Source organism: Exserohilum turcica (assembly GCF_000359705.1).
Source record: "Exserohilum turcica Et28A unplaced genomic scaffold SETTUscaffold_1, whole genome shotgun sequence".
NCBI lineage: Eukaryota > Fungi > Ascomycota > Dothideomycetes > Pleosporales > Pleosporaceae > Exserohilum > Exserohilum turcicum.
The window spans coordinates 3,738,871-3,755,817 of NW_007359914.1; the positions used below are offsets into that span (position 1 = coordinate 3,738,871).

At 52.9% G+C, this 16,947-nt stretch overlaps 8 protein-coding genes across 8 annotated transcripts; 5 read left to right on the plus strand and 3 right to left on the minus strand.

The window, feature by feature from the left end:
• Positions 1 to 15: 15 nt before the first annotated feature.
• On the plus strand, positions 16 to 1,106 carry SETTUDRAFT_153233 (uncharacterized protein; the record flags this gene model as incomplete). Its single annotated transcript, XM_008022944.1, has 2 exons — positions 16 to 93; positions 183 to 1,106. The coding sequence occupies 2 exons, from the start codon at positions 16 to 18 to the stop codon at positions 1,104 to 1,106; spliced, it is 1,002 nt and encodes a 333-aa protein (XP_008021135.1).
• Positions 1,107 to 1,180: 74 nt separating this feature from the next.
• SETTUDRAFT_153234 (glycoside hydrolase family 94 protein) lies at positions 1,181 to 3,623 on the minus strand (the record flags this gene model as incomplete). The annotated part of the gene is made up of 2 exons (XM_008022945.1): positions 1,181 to 1,192; positions 1,260 to 3,623. 2 exons carry the CDS (start codon positions 3,621 to 3,623, stop codon positions 1,181 to 1,183), a joined length of 2,376 nt encoding a protein of 791 aa, XP_008021136.1.
• Positions 3,624 to 5,906: 2,283 nt separating this feature from the next.
• On the plus strand, positions 5,907 to 7,260 carry SETTUDRAFT_84775 (uncharacterized protein; the record flags this gene model as incomplete). Its single annotated transcript, XM_008022167.1, has 2 exons — positions 5,907 to 6,908; positions 6,958 to 7,260. 2 exons carry the CDS (start codon positions 5,907 to 5,909, stop codon positions 7,258 to 7,260), a joined length of 1,305 nt encoding a protein of 434 aa, XP_008020358.1.
• Positions 7,261 to 8,056: 796 nt separating this feature from the next.
• Positions 8,057 to 8,398, plus strand: SETTUDRAFT_30742 (uncharacterized protein; the record flags this gene model as incomplete). The annotated part of the gene is made up of 1 exon (XM_008022067.1): positions 8,057 to 8,398. One exon carries the CDS (start codon positions 8,057 to 8,059, stop codon positions 8,396 to 8,398), a length of 342 nt encoding a protein of 113 aa, XP_008020258.1.
• A 567-nt stretch (positions 8,399 to 8,965) lies between these two features.
• On the plus strand, positions 8,966 to 10,661 carry SETTUDRAFT_162708 (uncharacterized protein). Its single transcript, XM_008022946.1, has 2 exons — positions 8,966 to 9,208; positions 9,270 to 10,661. Exons 1-2 carry the CDS (start codon positions 9,055 to 9,057, stop codon positions 10,445 to 10,447), a joined length of 1,332 nt encoding a protein of 443 aa, XP_008021137.1. The 5' UTR covers positions 8,966 to 9,054; the 3' UTR covers positions 10,448 to 10,661.
• A 53-nt stretch (positions 10,662 to 10,714) lies between these two features.
• Positions 10,715 to 11,948, minus strand: SETTUDRAFT_162709 (uncharacterized protein). Its single transcript, XM_008022947.1, has one exon. It carries the CDS (start codon positions 11,930 to 11,932, stop codon positions 10,799 to 10,801), a length of 1,134 nt encoding a protein of 377 aa, XP_008021138.1. The 5' UTR covers positions 11,933 to 11,948; the 3' UTR covers positions 10,715 to 10,798.
• Positions 11,949 to 13,721: 1,773 nt separating this feature from the next.
• On the plus strand, positions 13,722 to 15,825 carry SETTUDRAFT_153238 (uncharacterized protein; the record flags this gene model as incomplete). The annotated part of the gene is made up of 6 exons (XM_008022948.1): positions 13,722 to 13,761; positions 13,863 to 14,020; positions 14,079 to 14,537; positions 14,602 to 15,037; positions 15,088 to 15,474; positions 15,530 to 15,825. 6 exons carry the CDS (start codon positions 13,722 to 13,724, stop codon positions 15,823 to 15,825), a joined length of 1,776 nt encoding a protein of 591 aa, XP_008021139.1.
• Positions 15,826 to 16,077: 252 nt separating this feature from the next.
• Positions 16,078 to 16,638, minus strand: SETTUDRAFT_86324 (uncharacterized protein; the record flags this gene model as incomplete). The annotated part of the gene is made up of 2 exons (XM_008022268.1): positions 16,078 to 16,256; positions 16,317 to 16,638. 2 exons carry the CDS (start codon positions 16,636 to 16,638, stop codon positions 16,078 to 16,080), a joined length of 501 nt encoding a protein of 166 aa, XP_008020459.1.
• Between the last annotated feature and the right edge of the window lie 309 nt (positions 16,639 to 16,947).

Consider the following 16,947-nt stretch of genomic DNA (forward strand, 5'->3'; position numbering starts at 1 on the left):
TCCCATAAAAAAACAATGTCCGCTTATGCGCTCCTTGATGGATTCCCCACCCAGGCACCGTCTGCGCCCGTTCGAAAACTCCGATATGCAGACGTATGCACCAATTCCCCCATCATCTCCTCCTCTACTCTCCAGCAGCACAAGTCAGCACTAAAACAAGAAATGGCTCATATATCCTGCAGGTCGCCGTGACGGCAACCGCCAAAGAGTTCGCAGGAACCTACCGTGGCAAGCAGTACCACGACCCAGACTTCGACGCCGTGCTGGACCGCGCCGCTGTTGCGGGAGTGGACAAAGTAATGTTAACCGGCATGTATGCTTCCGACGTGCCAGTCAACATTGCCATTGCTCGCCGGCGCCCTAAGCAATGCCGGATCACGATTGGCGTGCATCCGTACCACGCCGCTGAAGCGGATGACGGTGGCGAGCCATACTATGAAGCGCTCCTCCAATCGATTTCACAGGTAATGCAGCAAGAACCACAGCTCCTGGCTGCATTTGGCGAACTAGGCTTGGACTACGACAAGCTGGCTGCGGCGCCCAAGGAAGCTCAGATCCGCGTTTTCAAACGCCAGCTCGACATGCTTGTGCGTGCGGGCTGGAAACTACCGCTCTTCCTGCACTGCCGCGCTGCCTTTGACGATTTCATCTCGATCCTCGAGTCGTACTGGGACCAGCTCCCGTTGCAGTCTGGCCTGGTGCATTCTTTTGTGGGCACCACGGCGCAGATGCAAAAGTTGGTGTCCATGGGTCTGCACGTGAGCGTCAACAATTTTGCGTTTAGAGACAGAGACAGCTTGGAAATGATTAGGTGCATACCGCTGGTAAAGCTGCACATTGAGACGGATGCGCCGTGGGGCGAAATCCAACCCTCGAGTGAGGTTGCAAAGGCGTACCTGCAGAATGCGACAAAGTGGCCGTGGGGAAGCAAGAAAAAGGACAAGTTCAGCCTCGGAGATATGGTCAAGGAGAGAAATGAGAGCTGTAATATCGAAAAAGTAGCCCTTGTGGTTGCGGGGCTAAAGGGATTGAGCATTGAGGAAGTTGCTGATCATGCGTGGGAAAATAGCATCAGCATGTTTTTTTCGCGGTCAGTAGACGAGTGAGCGCTTGATACTGTTAGTGTAATGAGCAATTCATATAGCCAGTCCAAGTCATCTTGTCGAAAGTCTAACAAATCTCATTCTATTTCCTTGTATCTATCTGGCCCCGTTGCTCGAGTGGCCATTCGTCAAAACCCCATGTTTGGTCTTGACTGCCCTCGGAACATCGACTTGTACCTTGTACGTGCGGCCCTTTTCAACATTTGTGATGACATTTCCAGTAATACCACTACCGTCAACGGTCACTTTGACGCTTTCTGAACCTCCTCTCTTGATTTCTACGTCGAATACCGCGCCTCGGAATTCTCTTCGGACTTTCATGTCATCCCAATCACTTGGCATTTTCGGGTCAACCTTTAGTCCGTCTTTGACACCTCGCAGGCCACATAGGCCCTCGATGAAACATCTGTATGCCCAGCTGACAGTACCGGTGTTGAAAAGCTGACTTGAGCGTCCTGCGGTACGGTCCAGATGCTTGATTCCGTATCCGCCACGGTAGTAGTTGGGGATGAAGATGGGGAGCTGGCCGCGGCGGATTAAGTCCTCTTCATCGGGACCAGGGATCATAGCGCGTAATGTAGTGTATGCACGGTCGACATCGCCGATGGTGTAGAGTGCCCAAGCGTAGAAAGCGGCGGCGTGGTTGTATACAGATCCGTTCTCGCCCTGTCCGGGATACTTTTGCGTCACTCGGCCAACGTCTTCGCGCATGGCAGTGAATGGAGGACCAAACATGACCACGCCGTAGGGTGTCGCCAGCTGCTCGTCAATCTGTGGTAGCATTTTTGCAATCTGCTCTTGTGAGGCAGCACCACCAAGAATAGACCACGCTTGAGGGTTCAGCCAGATACGTCCTTCTTTGTCGTCCTTGATGCCAAACGTGACATTGTCGTCAGTGATTCCGCGTGCGTACCAGTCGCCGTCCCAGAGATGCTCATTGGCTGACTTGTTCACCTGTTCTGCCCCAGTGCGGTACTTCTTTGCCATGTCAGGTTTGCCAGCGTCCTCACAGACTTGTGCCCAGAGGTTCACGGCATAAGCAGTAGCTACAGTGAGCCAGCCAGATACACCGACACCTTTGGGACCAACCATGTTCATGGGATCGCACCAGTCACCTTGCGCGATATATGATAGGCCACGGTTATCGCGTGCGTTGGAAGAGAGAAGCCAATCCATAGCGCGGCTGAAACGTTCGAAAACAGTATATGTATCGCCATACATGCTTGTGACCTTTTCATCCAGAACCTCGTAGTCTCCCGTCTCGCTCAAGTAGATTTCGAGAGCGATAGGAAGCCATACACAGTGGTCAGTGTGGGGGATTTGGTTGATGTATTTGAGGACCGCGCCCTTGGCCAGCAGGATGCCATCCGGCATGGAACCATTCTTTTCTTGTTGGCCGACTGCAGTGAGAATGGCTGCTCGAGCAACTTCTGGCTTTATGAAGCTCATTCCCATATTGTCTTGCAGATAGTTTCGGGTCTGAGGATCAGTTGTAAGACGGTTCACATCACCGTGGTAGTATAATTGACGTGGCAACCAGTTGTTCACTAGGTTATCAAGGCTCTTGTCCGGGGTCTCTAGGCGGAGGCAGCCGCTACCTCGTTGGATATAGTCTTCGTAGTCTTTCGTGGCTTGGGCAAAGGCCGTCTTACTGAGGTACTTGCTGCGCATGTCGATGATCTCGGCTTCGTCGTACGCGGGACCAAACAGAAACCTGTAATCTTTGCTCTCGCCCTTGTCTAGTTCAGGCCGGTACTGTACGGCTGCAGTTGGCGTCTCGTAACGAGCATCGCTGTTTGTAAGCTGCGAACCCATTATCGATGACGGTGATTGTAATCCTCCCTCACCCTCAAAAGACTCTTGTCTGGCTTCCCAGGCCACTGGTTTCGTCTCGCATAGGAAATACGTCTTGTCCTTGAGGTACTTTGTTTTGGGGTAGTCTTCGGCTTTCTGATACGGCGTCTTGCAGCTTCCGACAACGCCTCCAACCTTCTCATTCCACTCTGCTTCTTGGTTCATCCAGGACATGTAGCCAAAAGGAAAATAGGGGTAGACACTAATCTTCCGTTTACGGTCGGATATGTTTGTGACTTTGATACTCCATAACTCAGCAACGTGATCTGTAGGAAGAAGAAAGACCATCTCAACGCGAATGCCAAGTTTCTCTACAGTCCACCTGATGTCGCTTTTGCCAACATCAAAAGTGAATCGATCAGGCTTTGCTCTTACTGGCTCGTAAGGTGCCGCAAAAAGCTCGCCGCTTTCCTCATCTTTGATATAGACGAAGCGGCCTGGATGATGAGCGTAGTAGTTCTGCTCCGGTTGCATAAAGGTCTTGGCTTCAAGATTTGGTGCGTAGGCGTACTTGGCGGGCTCAGGCTGCATAAACTGAGCGGTCGCAAATCCACGGCAAGTAACCTGTATCATCATGCGCTGGTTCCAAAGAAATGCACCAGCTTTGGGCATTTCCGTAGGACTGGTGAGCTCGTACCGCTCGCCATTCTCTGTGGGCCGTAGCATGGCTGATGGTGCAGGCATGGTTGGTGTCTATGGCGCCCACGGTGTTCTTGTTTTACCGCAAAGGGCTGGTTGGTTACATAAATTGTAAGGGTCGATGTGGCGTAGGAGGCATAGCTTACTGTGTTCAGTGACACTGTAGAAGACAAGTGGATCGTGAGAAACGATGCAGGGTGAGGACGTGTGACAAGGACAGATCTCTCAACTTTTCTGCAAATTCAGCCTACAACGCGAGAGCAAAACTTGCGGTTGATCAATTGGAACCATTAAAAGCGAACGAAGCTCGTCAGTACTTTTCTGGTACGACGCAGGTGAACGCAAGGCTGAAAACACCTCGAAAACAGAGGTCCCGTCAGCGTGTATATCGACAAAGAAGAACGAGGGGCTTTCAAGGACCGCTTACCGGCCCCTTGACAGTTCATATAAGGTTCGCAATACAATGAGCCGCACCGCGTGGGGCTAAGCGAATGGCGGTGTGGGGTTCTTCAGCCTGAAAGGTTGTATTGAAAGCGTGGGGACGGTTATCCGGTCCGCAACGCCTTTAGCCATCCGTCTGCCGGAGCGCGTGTGGCTGCAAAAGATGATGACCTGCGCATCTCCGATGTCCCGCAGCATCCCGCAACGGCGCATCCTGGAATCTTGGAGTCCTAAAGTGTGGTTTCATGAATAATTGGCGCACATGGGGAGGCCACTGCCGCCATACGCGCCCATTTGTGGAAACCATCGTGTCAGCTGCTCGAGAAGTGACTCGTAGTCTGCCAACTGGGTACGGTGCCGGTGCCGAAGTCCGAAGAATGAACAGCCACAGGTAGTATTTTCGTGCGAGATCCGGTATCGTATTTGTCCGTCCTAGACACGCAAGTCCTTGCAGCCCAACAGGAAGGGTTGTGCACCACTATAAATCGAAATTCGATGCTACCGATCAGATAAGCTGTGAACATTTATAAGCTGTCAAATGTGAAGGGTTGCAAAGCTGCGAAGGAGATGAGGTGATGGCTTATGATGAAAGTGGCTGCCGCGCTTGCAGGGCAGTATCCCATTTTTGGTATGGTATAGGAAGCAAAAAGTGACCAGTGGCTGGTTATTTCTCCTGCTGCAAACTGTTGATAGTGGACCTTTTGGACCGGTACCACATATTTGCATCCCTGTTGCTGCTGACATGGAGCTTTGTATCATCGTGAATGAAGATAAAGCCTGCAGTCTATGCTCTCAACATACCTCGTTAGGTTGCTGATAGGACTTTTGGTTATTGCTTTGGCTAGCCCATTCCAACGCACTAGGAAGACCAGATTTGAGTGCTTCCATGATGTTGGTGTATGGCGTTTTTGCATGCATGTTGGGCAACCATATCAAGATACGAATTTCGGAGGGCGACACATTGTAGCACGAGGATATGAATCATGTATGAGTTGAAAAAGAACGTCGATCCCACCTATGCCGTACGCCCGTCTATGCTCAACTGCCCAAAGAGACAGAAAAGAAGAGGATGCACCGACAGGGTAAGGACGCCAGAGAGACTCATGGCATTACGAACCAGGCGTCCGACAGTTGCAAAGCAACTGCAGCCGGCCGATGTCCGCAAGGCGTTGTTCTTGGGTGTTGCCTTTGTTCAGCAGCTAATCATCGGAAAATGAGAGGGGGGACCCGAGCTGCTGAACCCACAAACGCTGTGCGAGGACAACGAGTGTGAAACGCCCGATCTTCAGTGTAAGGTTGGACTGCGCAAGTGTTAGCCTTGATTGCTACAGTACAATGCGATGATGGCAATGCAATGGGCATGCCAGCTCATACGCGTCGGCGACAACGCAGGGCGGCTTCACGATTCCTGGGACGCGTATGCAACATCAGAGCCATTTCCAAAGGATGGAATGTGGCCATGCACGCGTGCCATGTAATTGATGTTGGCTGTGGTGGCGATTGCGGAGGAGGAGGAGGAGGAAGAGGCAACGGGAGCGGCAGGCTGGCTGGCAACAAGAAGCTCTGACCTCAGGGTTAGTCTGCCAAGGCTGCGACCTATTGACGGAAACACATGAATATTCAGAGGCCACGGCTTCGGAAGCGCGACGATAATTGAGCAGGGCGTCTCTGAAACTTGCTAATTGGAGCTGCAAAATTCAGCCTTCCAAGTGCTGGTTGTTCGGGCATCCGGCGGCGGGGACTCCCTTCACATCTCTCCGTTCCACATCGTACTCCCCCACCATGATCATGGCGCCGTCGAGGGGCAACGCTGTTTGTTACGCCCACAACATTCTATCCAAACACGTGCGTCCAGCTCGTCTCATGCCTATGCCTTGCCGAGGCTTCTTCTCAATCGCGACCGCCAAGGTATCAGCAACTTCTGCCAGCCATACGCTTCTTCATCTTCAACCTCACCGCACCCTTCATGGCTTCCAACAATGCTCTATCACGCGCCGTGCCTTCTCCTCGACCTTCACCGAAACACTCGCCGACCCAGCCAACAAGCTGCAAAGCTACGTCTCGACCAGCAATGACCCGTACCTCAACCTCTCCATCGAGGACCACATCCTGCGCAGGAGCCCTGCTGACAGCACGATTCTCTTTCTGTATGTGAACCGGCCTTGCGTTGTCATTGGACGTAACCAGAACCCATGGTCTGAGGTGAACCTGGGTATTCTCAATGCTGCTCGTGGAGCACACGACCTCAAGGATAGCGAGCCCCCAGGCATTGGTACCGTCCAGCTTGTCCGCCGCCGCTCAGGAGGAGGCACTGTTTTCCACGATGAAGGCAACCTCAATTGGAGCATAACATGCCCGCGCGCTGACTTTACACGCGACAAGCATGCCGAAATGGTTGTTCGCGCATTGCGCAAGCTGGGCGTCGAACGCGCCAGAGTCAACGAACGACATGATATTGTTCTCGATCAAGGCAATGAGAGACGAGCGTCTGACCCCAATGATACCCATCGTACACCATATACTATACAGGATGGAATACTCCCTCGCCCTCTCAAGGTCTCCGGTTCAGCGTACAAGCTCACACGCCAGCGTGCTCTTCATCATGCAACAACTCTGCTGAGCTCTCCGAATCTGCACATCATACCGCATTACCTGCGGTCTCCAGCCAAGAACTTTATCCGAGCCCAGGGCGTGGAAAGCGTCAGTTCTCCTGTGTCAAACATCGGTTTGGACGTCAAGGCATTCCAGTCCCGCCTACAAGAAGAGTTTGCCCTTATGTATGCCGAACTGGGAACGCCGAGCATAGTACAAACCGTTGGTGACGATTTTTTGGAGATCCCAGATATCCGTAAGGGTTACGATGAACTGCAGGTGCGTTATACTCTGTGCAATTCTTCAATCTTGATACTGATAACCATAGACTGAAGAATGGATGTGGGCACAGACCCCAGCTTTTAGCTTGACCTTTGGTCTTGTAGACAATGTTGGTATCGAAATCAAGGTGCATCATGGTGCGATCAAGAGTCTGAACTTTGAACACTCCGAGCTGTCAGACGAGACTCAATCAGCGCTTCGCTCCGCTCTGGTGGGTCTACAGTTACAAGAAATTCGGAACTGGACTGCTTTCCTGCAGAATCGTATCCATGCATGGGACGAGCAAATGGCCGCCATAGGCAATCGACTTGACGATCTCTTGCCAGTTCCCGAGGCCTATAAAATTTGAGCATTGACGATTACAAGCTCAAATAGCAGATTCAACCCCCCATCAATTCGTCCGAGTTACGATAAGCCGACCTGGGATTGATTGGCCTTTGCAAATTGAAAGGTAATGAGAGCAAACCAGAAAATCCAAAACCTGGCTTGGGCGCACTATGTTAATCATAAAGGCAGAATGAAGATGGTCTTTCGAAACACTCAAAAGCGTTGCCCTATCTTCTGCCCTGCATTAACGGGAAAATCCCCCCTGGCTCGCTGAAAGCCAAAACGTATTTCCTGCTGCAGTGAGTTTTGGGTATCGAATGTTGCGCTTGAATCTGCATCACTTCAGCCTTGAAATACTTAGCAGTGCTTAAAATGCTTTCAACTGCACCAAAATTGGGAACATGACCACCAGCTGGCTGGTGTCGAGTTTGATGAGTGTTTGGTTTGGGACCAATGATGCAAGCCTCATAGCATGAGCCACAGTTTGTGGGTCTCCAGTGACCGTCAAGCCTTATCCAATGGAGCCCTTCATTGGAGAACCTAGCGAGCACGAACCCATGGCTTATTGGAGTAATTTGCAGCATGTGTTGATGTCGTGGCACAGTGGCAGCTCTGATTTACCAGCACATTCACTGGTGCATTCCTAGCGAGCACGAAAAGAATTCAACACAAAACCCCCTCGACTCCGATTTGAAATCACAACCCCAACCCATCTCCATCCGCACTGGAACTCCCAACTCAAACCGCACCTCAGCCTATCTGGTTACTACACAGACACCATCAAAATGACATACTCATGCAGCTCCTCCTTTTCCACGATGGCATCCATACGGACCCCTTCTGAAGCTTCTTTTGATTTGCACACGGATTACTTTGCCGACTTTGATGGCGCTCATTGCACCCCGGAGAACGAGTCAAGTAATGATCGGTTCGAAGACGAGTCCTTGGATGCTCCATCGGAGAACAATAACCCTGAAGAAGTATCACAGCACATGAGTCATCATCCGGGAGTGACTGGGGATGAGCAAGAAGATCGAGCTGGGCATAAAACTGGACATCACCGGCGTGGGTTAAGAAGAATTCGGAGGTGGCTGAAGAGAATTGCCAATGTGGTCCTCGTATGCACGATCGGATTGATGTTCCACCCCCAAGGCTACTGATGCTTCAAGGGTCGAGACTTGACCTTGGATCCAGGACGCCTAAAGTTTTTCAGGTCTTCTCTCCAACTGAGTAACAGCACTGAGCGTACCGCAGGTGTACCCTGCCGCTCTAGGCAAATGGATGAATGAAGACGTGGCGACTAGAACTGCAGAGGTTCACCTGATGCTATGCTTATATAAGCCCAGATCCGATCCTTGGCGATGGCTGCCTTTTCGCTGGTTGCGTTTCAGCCTTCTGTTCCGCCACCAATCGTAATCGCATCGCCTAACTCCATCCCAACCGGTGAGAACCACCGCGTCTGCGGCGAGCATGCAAGTATGCATGTTTCCGTATCGTACAGCCTCATCGACCAATCAACACGACGGCAAAACCTCGGGGTGGATCGTTTCGAAACACGGGCTGCCCGCAGAGCAGATGTCATCGGTGTTAGCCGCGTTTCAGGTGAACTGCGCAGCCACAGCTCTGACAGCGCAAATCCATCCGTAGGGTGGCTTCTCAGCCTCAGAGACGATTTCCTGCGTGCGACTATATGACCAGCGATGCAGGTCCTTTGGAATGATGTAGGCCGCTTTCTAGTGTTTAAAATTTTCATCCACACATCGACATAATTGTTTTCTTTTCTTTTGGTCCGCCTCCGACTTGCTGTACTTATATAATGAACAGCTACCAAGACTTCAGCGCTGGCTCGCAATACACGTTTGATATGGCGAATGGCCGTGAAGGTAATTCGTTCGGGGATATGCAGCCTAGATGGCTGCACTTGGACAATCAGCCACTTCAAATGCATGGTTACGAGCAGAGTTCAGCAGGTATACTATGAACAGGGACCCTTGACGTGTATGGATATCTATAGAGCTAACCCTGGTATAGGCGATAATGACGGTTACTCCAGCTATTGGCCAAGCGTAGATATCACGATTCAACCTTATGCTCACTCGCACCACCTTTCCGTCTCGAGTTTCTCATCAGCAACCCCAAGCTTCCGTTCTTCACGCAACAGCGGGTTTTCAGAAACATCACTGCGCGACTCGGTCGCATCGTCTGCTTCGGGCTGGTCCCGCGCATCCAATGGATTCCCAGATCAACATGTTTTGCAGACAAAGCAGCTACTGAGCCGCAGATCTTTGTCCCAGTCGTCGAACATGTCGAGTCCAGCCGAAGAACCTAGTTCCGTGCCTGCAAAGCGACGAGCAGCCAAGAAACCAGCTGCGCAAGAGAGGGATTACTTCAAGACCTGTGTTTCAGCGAACAAGCAACCCAGGACATGCAGTAAAGAGCACAGGTACTTCTGCACCAGCTGCAAGAAGCCCTTTGTCGAAAAGGCCGACTGGAAGCGCCACGAAGAAACGTATCAAGAGCGTCCGGAGATGTTCCAATGCGATCTCTGTCCCGCCATATACTTTCTCGAAAAAGACTTTACAGGCCACCACGTGCAGTCGCATCGCTGCGCGCCCTGCAGCGGCTCCACCAAATGGAACCGGAAATCCCACGTCCTATCCGCCAAACGGAGCCGCATGACGCGCACAGGCTGGGGCTGTGGCTTCTGCTGCCATTTCAGTTCCGACTGGACTGAGCGCTGCAACCATCTCGCGCACCACATGGAGAAACAGGGCCTCACGGCTTCGCACTGGATCCACAGCAACGTCATTCAATCGCTGCTGCAGCGCCCTCAGATCTACTACGAGTGGCGCCGCGTTGTGCAGGGCATGCAGCTCCACACTGTGCTGTGCTTGTGGAGCCAGCATTCAACCGGCCGCGTCGAGGGCTATCCCGAAAGTAATCCCGTGGCCCAGCTTCAAGATTACCTCGAGTACTTCACACCCGACCAGGATGCCGCGGCGCTGGCGCAGCTAGCCTACAGGAAAATGATTAGGCATTCTGCGCCGTCGGCGGAACCCCCGCCTGTGCCGCTGAAAGACCGCCGTGCAAAAGCGCTGCAGGATTGCACCAAGCATACGGAGCTTTGGTCGCAGTTTATGGATTCAGTGCTTGAAGATGAGGTTCTGCCCAGAGGCGTTTGCCATACAGAGGATTGGTACGCGGCTTGATGCCGCTTGCGACTGGAACCGAGGAAAAAGAAGAAAGAAAAATAGCTTAATGTTTAATGTAATGATGAATTTTGCAGTGGTGGTAGAACAAGAAGAAGAAGAAGAAGAAGAAGAAGGAAAAGTTCACGTCAGGCAATGCAGACACACAAAGAGCTAGGAAAATGCCGGGATTTTGATTATCTAGAGCTCACGTACACCACAGACGAGAGCTAACAAGTAGTTTCCCAGTTCAAACTCGAAGCGAATAGCCAGCAAGCATTATTCTGTGAAATGTGTATATTTGTATGTACACTCTGCCATCACAGCAACAATATCACATGTATCTCTCTCAACATGCCAAGCACATCACCACTACCAACCCTCCAAGTCCTCGACGCTGGTCTCCAGACTCGGGGGCTGAACCGGCATACCGCTTTTGAGCGCCGCCACAAGCGGGTCTTTTGTCATGAGCTCGAGTATCTTTTCCTCAGTGCTCACGTCCGTCTTGACGCGCTGGTACGCCATACGAGATGGCTTGTCGATGACGGCTAGGAAGTGCTGGCGGCGCGCCTCGGACCACGCTTTCAGCAGCTTCTCACCGTTTAGCGCACTGCCCGTTAGGATGTGGACAAGCACTTGCGCGAGGGACGCCGCGTCCGCCATGCCCGAGGCGAGACCGAGGCCTGCGTACGGGTTCGTGAGGTGTGCGGCGTCGCCGATGAGACATGCGTGCGACGAGACGTGGTACAGGGTCTGGGCCAGCCGTTGCTGTGCTTTATATGGTGCGATTTGGGTGACTTCATAGGCAATGTCTCCGTTTGCATTTCTGCCTTTGTTGGGGAGCATGCCGCAGAGTTTTACGTCAACTTCCTTTTTGATGTCCTCTTCCGTTGCGCTGAGAGGCACGCCATACGAGACACGCCACAGGGCGGGCTTGGATTCTGTCGCGTGGTTGATGCGGGCAATGAGGCCGTAGTTCTGGGGATCAATGATGAAGTTCGCGTCGTGGAAGCCATGGGCGTGGAAGTCGAAGTAGAGATCCGTGGCTACGAGTTGGGCGGCAAGGGTTTCGCCCTCGAGTTTGATGTCAAGCTGCTTTCGGATGGTGGAGTGCGCGCCAGATGCGTCGATGAGATAGGCTGCTTCTATCCATTCGATTCCGAAGCGCGACGACGAAGGCGTAGGTGTCGTCTTGACATCGACACTGGTCGGGGACGGCCGCAGTTCAGTAACGCTCAATCCAAGCCGAACGTCTGCTTTCTCGCCCAACGCAGCCAGTCTCTTCATTAACACTTGCTGAAACTTGCCCTGTGCCAATAATAACTGGCCCTTTCCCTTCATGCCCTCTCCTGAATTATCAAATGTTTTTCCGGCAATCACCTTGCTCCCGTTCTGCACGCTGGTTCTAAAGCACAACCCAGAGGCCAAACTTCCCGTCTCGAGTAATTCTGGTAGCAAACCTTGGACTTTTGAGAAGATGGGATAAGTGGGTGGCTGATGAGCCATTGCTCGTGTAGAGTTTGGATCGGGCTGCTCGGGCTCAATGACGATTACTTTGTTGGGGATGTTGGATTCAGCCAGAAGAAGAGCCAGGAAAAGACCGACGCAGCCGCCCCCTGCTATCACAATCGGAAGGGTTTTTGATTTTGTACCGTTTGCGTAAGATGCTCCATTTGTGTGGGATGTGCCGTTGGAGTAAGACGTGCCGTTTGTGCCATTGCTGCCATTTTGATTGAATGCATTGTCGCTCGCAGCAGTATTAGTAGTCGCCATGTTTCTAATGAAAATAATGGTTATCTATTGTGTGCCTTTATGTATGCCACGCGCTCTATGCAACAATTGCTCAATGATCAAGAAAACTAGATAAGCCGGACGGAAAGGACGAGAGCAGCAAGTCGATCTTTTTCTTATTTAGCTAAGAACTCACACTCTTGTGTATCGTGATATCCGTTGCATATGTACTCGGGACGGCATATATTCGGACAGATGAGTTCCCTGAGTACAGGGTTGTCATAATCTGCGAGGGTAGTTGCCGGAACGGCCCCAACGCGGGGAACCGAGTAGGTTGCGGCAACGTCAGGGTTCAACTGACGGTACACGTGCCGACAGGAAAAAAGAACTTGTTGTTGTCAACATATTTGTGATCAAGGCTCAGATCTGTGGGGGTACCGGAAACGTAGCGTTTGAGAGATTTACTAATCGAGTAGCCAGCAGACTGTACGCGGCCTGTGTACGCGTCTTTCAGATGTTGCCTTTCTCGTTCCGTCATATCCTATCGAACCAATCAAGTTGCTTCCTGCCATGTATCGCCACTTACAAGTGCTTTGTAGTGATAAATAATCCTCGTGAAGTGCCTTGCATTGTTCGTTTCCTGCATTGAAAGCATATCTCTGCAATAGATTGTAGTATTCTCTTTTTGACAATTTGGTAGTATAAACCTGAACAGTGCTGAGTTCCCTAGTCGGTAAAACAATCTCGTTGCTTCCGTATCGGTCTTTGTGCGTGCAAAGTATATATATTGTGTAGGAGGTTCTTCGAGGCTGGGTGTGTAAGCCGTGTTTCAACAAGGCGTATTTGATTAATATATTCGATACTTCATAAAGAGCGATTATGCCGACGCTGTGGAATCTGACGTTGAGACTTCATATCCACATGACTCCGTGATTTCATGGACCAAGAAAAATAGCTTAGTGCGTCCTGAACTTAAAGTGTCTTTAGTGTTTTCTTGCTTCTCGCTTCTGGTGTATCATTCTTGGAAGCAGCCCTATGCGGAGGACGCGAAAGGCAAACGAAGCGTAGATGACGGTGGCTGCTGAAAAGAAGAGAGGCTTATAGTACTTCATCTTCTCAGGCGTCGACGGGCCGGGCTAATATCTGATGCCGAATCCTGTATGTTTCAATGCCCTTGCCCTCATTTACCCCGCGAACGCGCGTGCAGCTTGGTCTGTGGGTTGTGTGGGATCAGAAAGCCGTGTGAAAAGGAGAAGCGCAATGGATGGGCTTGTTATCGCAGAGTCAAGACGTCGATGTGTCAAGCTGCAGATGGAGGACGGGGAATAAGCATGAGCTGAGGGCAAAAGAGGAGAAAGTTTGGCGGGTGCCGTGGGAATGGTAGGTGAAGTGTGGCTAGTGACGTACCGCCACACGGGCCGAAGCAAAGCATAGAACGGGACACGAATTGCCAAGTCAAGACATCCAACGAATGCTTCCTGGTAACGCGGCTTATCTGTTCTCTCCGAGGTCCCAGGGATTAATCTTCTTGATGAGGTAGCGATTGCATACCGCGTCTCCCAAAATGTCTGCGCCAGCCACGTCGGATCCGGTTCAACAAAGTGGTAGGTGAGGCTGCAGCTCTCGGAGGTGCTGGTCAACTCCGCATCCCAGTCGCGAGTGGTGGTGAGGCAACGTGGAGCGACAGGCTGACGGGCGGGCACAGGAACCGCATCTAAGTCGCAGAAGAAGAAGAACAAGAAGAAGGCGGCCGCCAATGCGAACAAGGCGGACGAGGCCGGAAAAGCAAATGGCGGCCACGCAAAGACGGCGGCAGACGACCATGAAGACGATTCCGAGGAGGAGCACGAGGAGGAGCAGCATGTATGCTTGGCCTCTTGGATGCCTGCGTGTAAATTGGTACTAAGACGACATAACGCAGAAGCCCGCCGCCCATGCTGCAGACCCAGACGCCGACGATGTAGACGACGAGCAGCCGCCGCTGTCCCCGACGATACACACAAACGGTACTCCACACCACAGCATTTCTTCTGCCATTGCTCTGGGACTAGCACGCTCACGCTCGCATCAAGGCCTCTCTCCATCCCCGCCGCCTACCTCAGACACCAGCGCCCGCCTCGATGCGATAGCAAAGGAGCGCGATGCGCTACGCCATGAAGTCACGGAGCTGCGCAAGAGTCTGGAGGGCTTCCAGAGCAAGCAGGGCACGGGCGCAGCCGACGGATCAGAGGCCCACTACGAGGAGGAGATTCGAAGCTTGAGAGAGGAGCTGGACGAGGCGAACGAGGGCAAGGAGCACTTTGAGACGCAGTACAAGAACCTGCTCGGCAGGGTCAACACGATCAAGACAAGTCTGGGTGACCGACTCAAGGCTGATGCCGTCAGTGCCCGCCGCGGTTGCTGTGTCGCAGCAATTATTTGTAGAGGCCGCTGACAAGTCGCAGGCCCGCATTGAAGAGTTCGAGTCGCAAGTCGCCGAGCTCGAAGAACAGAACCGCGAACTACAGGAACATAACAACACCCTTACAGAAGAGCTTGCAAAGCTACGGCAAGAAAAGGACGCACAGGCATCAGAGATTGAAACGCTGCGCAGCCGGGCCACACTGTCGCAACAAAACTGGATCAAAGAGCGCGATGAGCTCATCTCTCGCGAGGCATATGCCAAGGAGGAATTTGAGAATGCAAAACAGGCCATGCAGGACTGGGAGGTGCTGGCCATGAACGAGCGATCATTACGCGAGAACATTGCCGAGAAGGAGGCGGAACTACGAGAGCAGCTCGAGTCGATGAGAGACGAGTATGAAAAGGCTGCTAGGGACAGAGACACCAACAGCCAGGCTGTAGAAGGCCTGCAAAAGGCGCTGCAGGAGGTGCAAAACTGTAAGTGCTGCTCATGTCAAGCCCCGCGTTTGCCGTCTGACAGGCTGCAGTGCGAAAAGCCGAGCTCAAAAAGTCTGTCGAGACGTACGAATCGCAGATCAACGAGCTCCGCAAACAGGTGCAGGCGGCAGAATCTGCTGCAAATAGCGCCAAAGCAACACTCGAGTCGACGCAAAAAGAGCTTGAGCGAGCGCTGCCCTTTGAAAAGGAAGTCAAAGAGAAGAACCTGCTCATTGGCAAGCTGCGGCACGAGGCAGTCACGCTGAACGAGCATCTCACCAAAGCGCTGCGCATCTTGAAGAAGGGGAGGCCAGAGGACAATGTCGACCGGCAAATCATCACGAATTACTTTTTGCATTTTCTGAGCATAGACCGTAGCGACCCCAAGAAGTTTGAGGCGCTGCAATTGATTTCTGCTCTATTAGGATGGACAGATGGTCAGTTTTTTTTTCTCCTGACGACTGACTCGAGATAACCTGACGTGGATTGCAGAGCAAAAAGAACAGGCGGGTCTCGCGCGTCCAGGCACAGCAACCAGCGCGGCCAACCTCCGCATCCCGCTTTCACCTTTCCGGCGAACGCCGTCGACGCCGTCACTAGGCTCGGCAGTAAACGACCCCATGCTCATGGCCAGCAGCTCGAGTAACAAGGAGTCGCTGGCTGAGCTATGGCAGGACTTTCTCGAGCGCGAGGCGGCAGAGGGCAAGGGCGGTGCTTCGAGAAGAGAAAGCACTGTAAGTCAGCCATCGCGGGTAGAGAGTGGGCTCGGAATCAGCGAGAGGAAGTAGTAGTTTGCATTGCGGAGGCGTATACTGCTAAGACACCATGTTCGTCTGCAACGTCTTGGACGGGCGGGGGTATAATAGAGTCTTGGTGCGCGGTGACCGCGGATCGCTTGGTCGATCTTCATATGTGTGTCTCGTGTATGTCGTACGCCGCCAGTCTAATGCCATGTGTTGTTACATTTTCAATGTACAAGAATCCTCGGTGCCCATTGCACGCTCATGCGCAGGCTGCATACATCATCATCGCCATGGCCATCATCTTTTCCAGCCATTCTGCTTGAGAATCTGCTCTTCCTTTTCCTTGCGTGGATCGGGCGCCACGGTGCGCATTCTCTGGGCCTCTTGTCGCCTTTCACGTGCCCATTGCTTGGCCTGCTTATCGGTGGGTCGACGGATGGCCCAATTGAGCTGGCCAAAGATGTTGGTTTTGATTGCTGGCGGCGGCTGTCAGCTGTGTGCCAGTGTCCATGTCGCGAGCAGCCACCACCACTTACCATCGACGCAGTACGGGCATAATATGTGCAGGCGCTTGACCCGGCCGCATGCCGAGCAGCGGTTCAGCGATGTAATGTCCTTGAGTCCCTTGCCGGCCATGAAGCGTTGGCGCTTCTTGCGGTATGACGTCTTCTTCTTGGGCACCGCATTGAGGATGCCATCCCAGATATCGGCGAGCGAGGGGAGTGCGGGCAGCGACAGCGAGGGCAGGGCGAGGCGCTGCAGCAGCGGCGCATTCCAGAGCGGGCGCACGGGAGCAGGATTGAGGGCGGGCAGCAGGGCGTGCCACAAGGGCGGGAGGGGGCGGGCGGCGAGGGCCATTTGGCAACGGGCAACGGGCAATGGGCGATGTCGGGCGGGCGGGCGACGATGGAGTTGCAAATTGGCGGCGCACCGTCGCCGTCTGCCCTCGCGGCCACACGGTCCGAGCGTGCAGTCGCGCCTTACCGCCCTCCCACTAGCGCGCTTTCGCTTCCCAGGCCGACCCCTTTCCCGCGCCTGCATCTCTCGGCGACAAAGTCGCCAGCGCAGCGACCCTGACTATTTACTCCTCCCCCAAGCCGAACCACGCTACCTCCTGCTACTCTCCCTCACCCACCCCAAACCAAGCCCCCCCATCTCTTCCTGCCC

What these genes read in the sequence shown, in the direction of transcription:
- SETTUDRAFT_162708 (XM_008022946.1), top strand. Translation starts at nt 9,055, where the DNA reads ATGAACAGCTACCAAGACTTCAGCGCTGGCTCGCAATACACGTTTGAT. An exon ending in TTACGAGCAGAGTTCAGCAG is followed by an intron (nt 9,209 to 9,269) that starts GTATACTATGAA and finishes ACCCTGGTATAG; the next exon opens with GCGATAATGACGGTTACTCC.
- SETTUDRAFT_162709 (XM_008022947.1), bottom strand. Translation starts at nt 11,932, where the DNA reads ATGGCTCATCAGCCACCCACTTATCCCATCTTCTCAAAAGTCCAAGGT.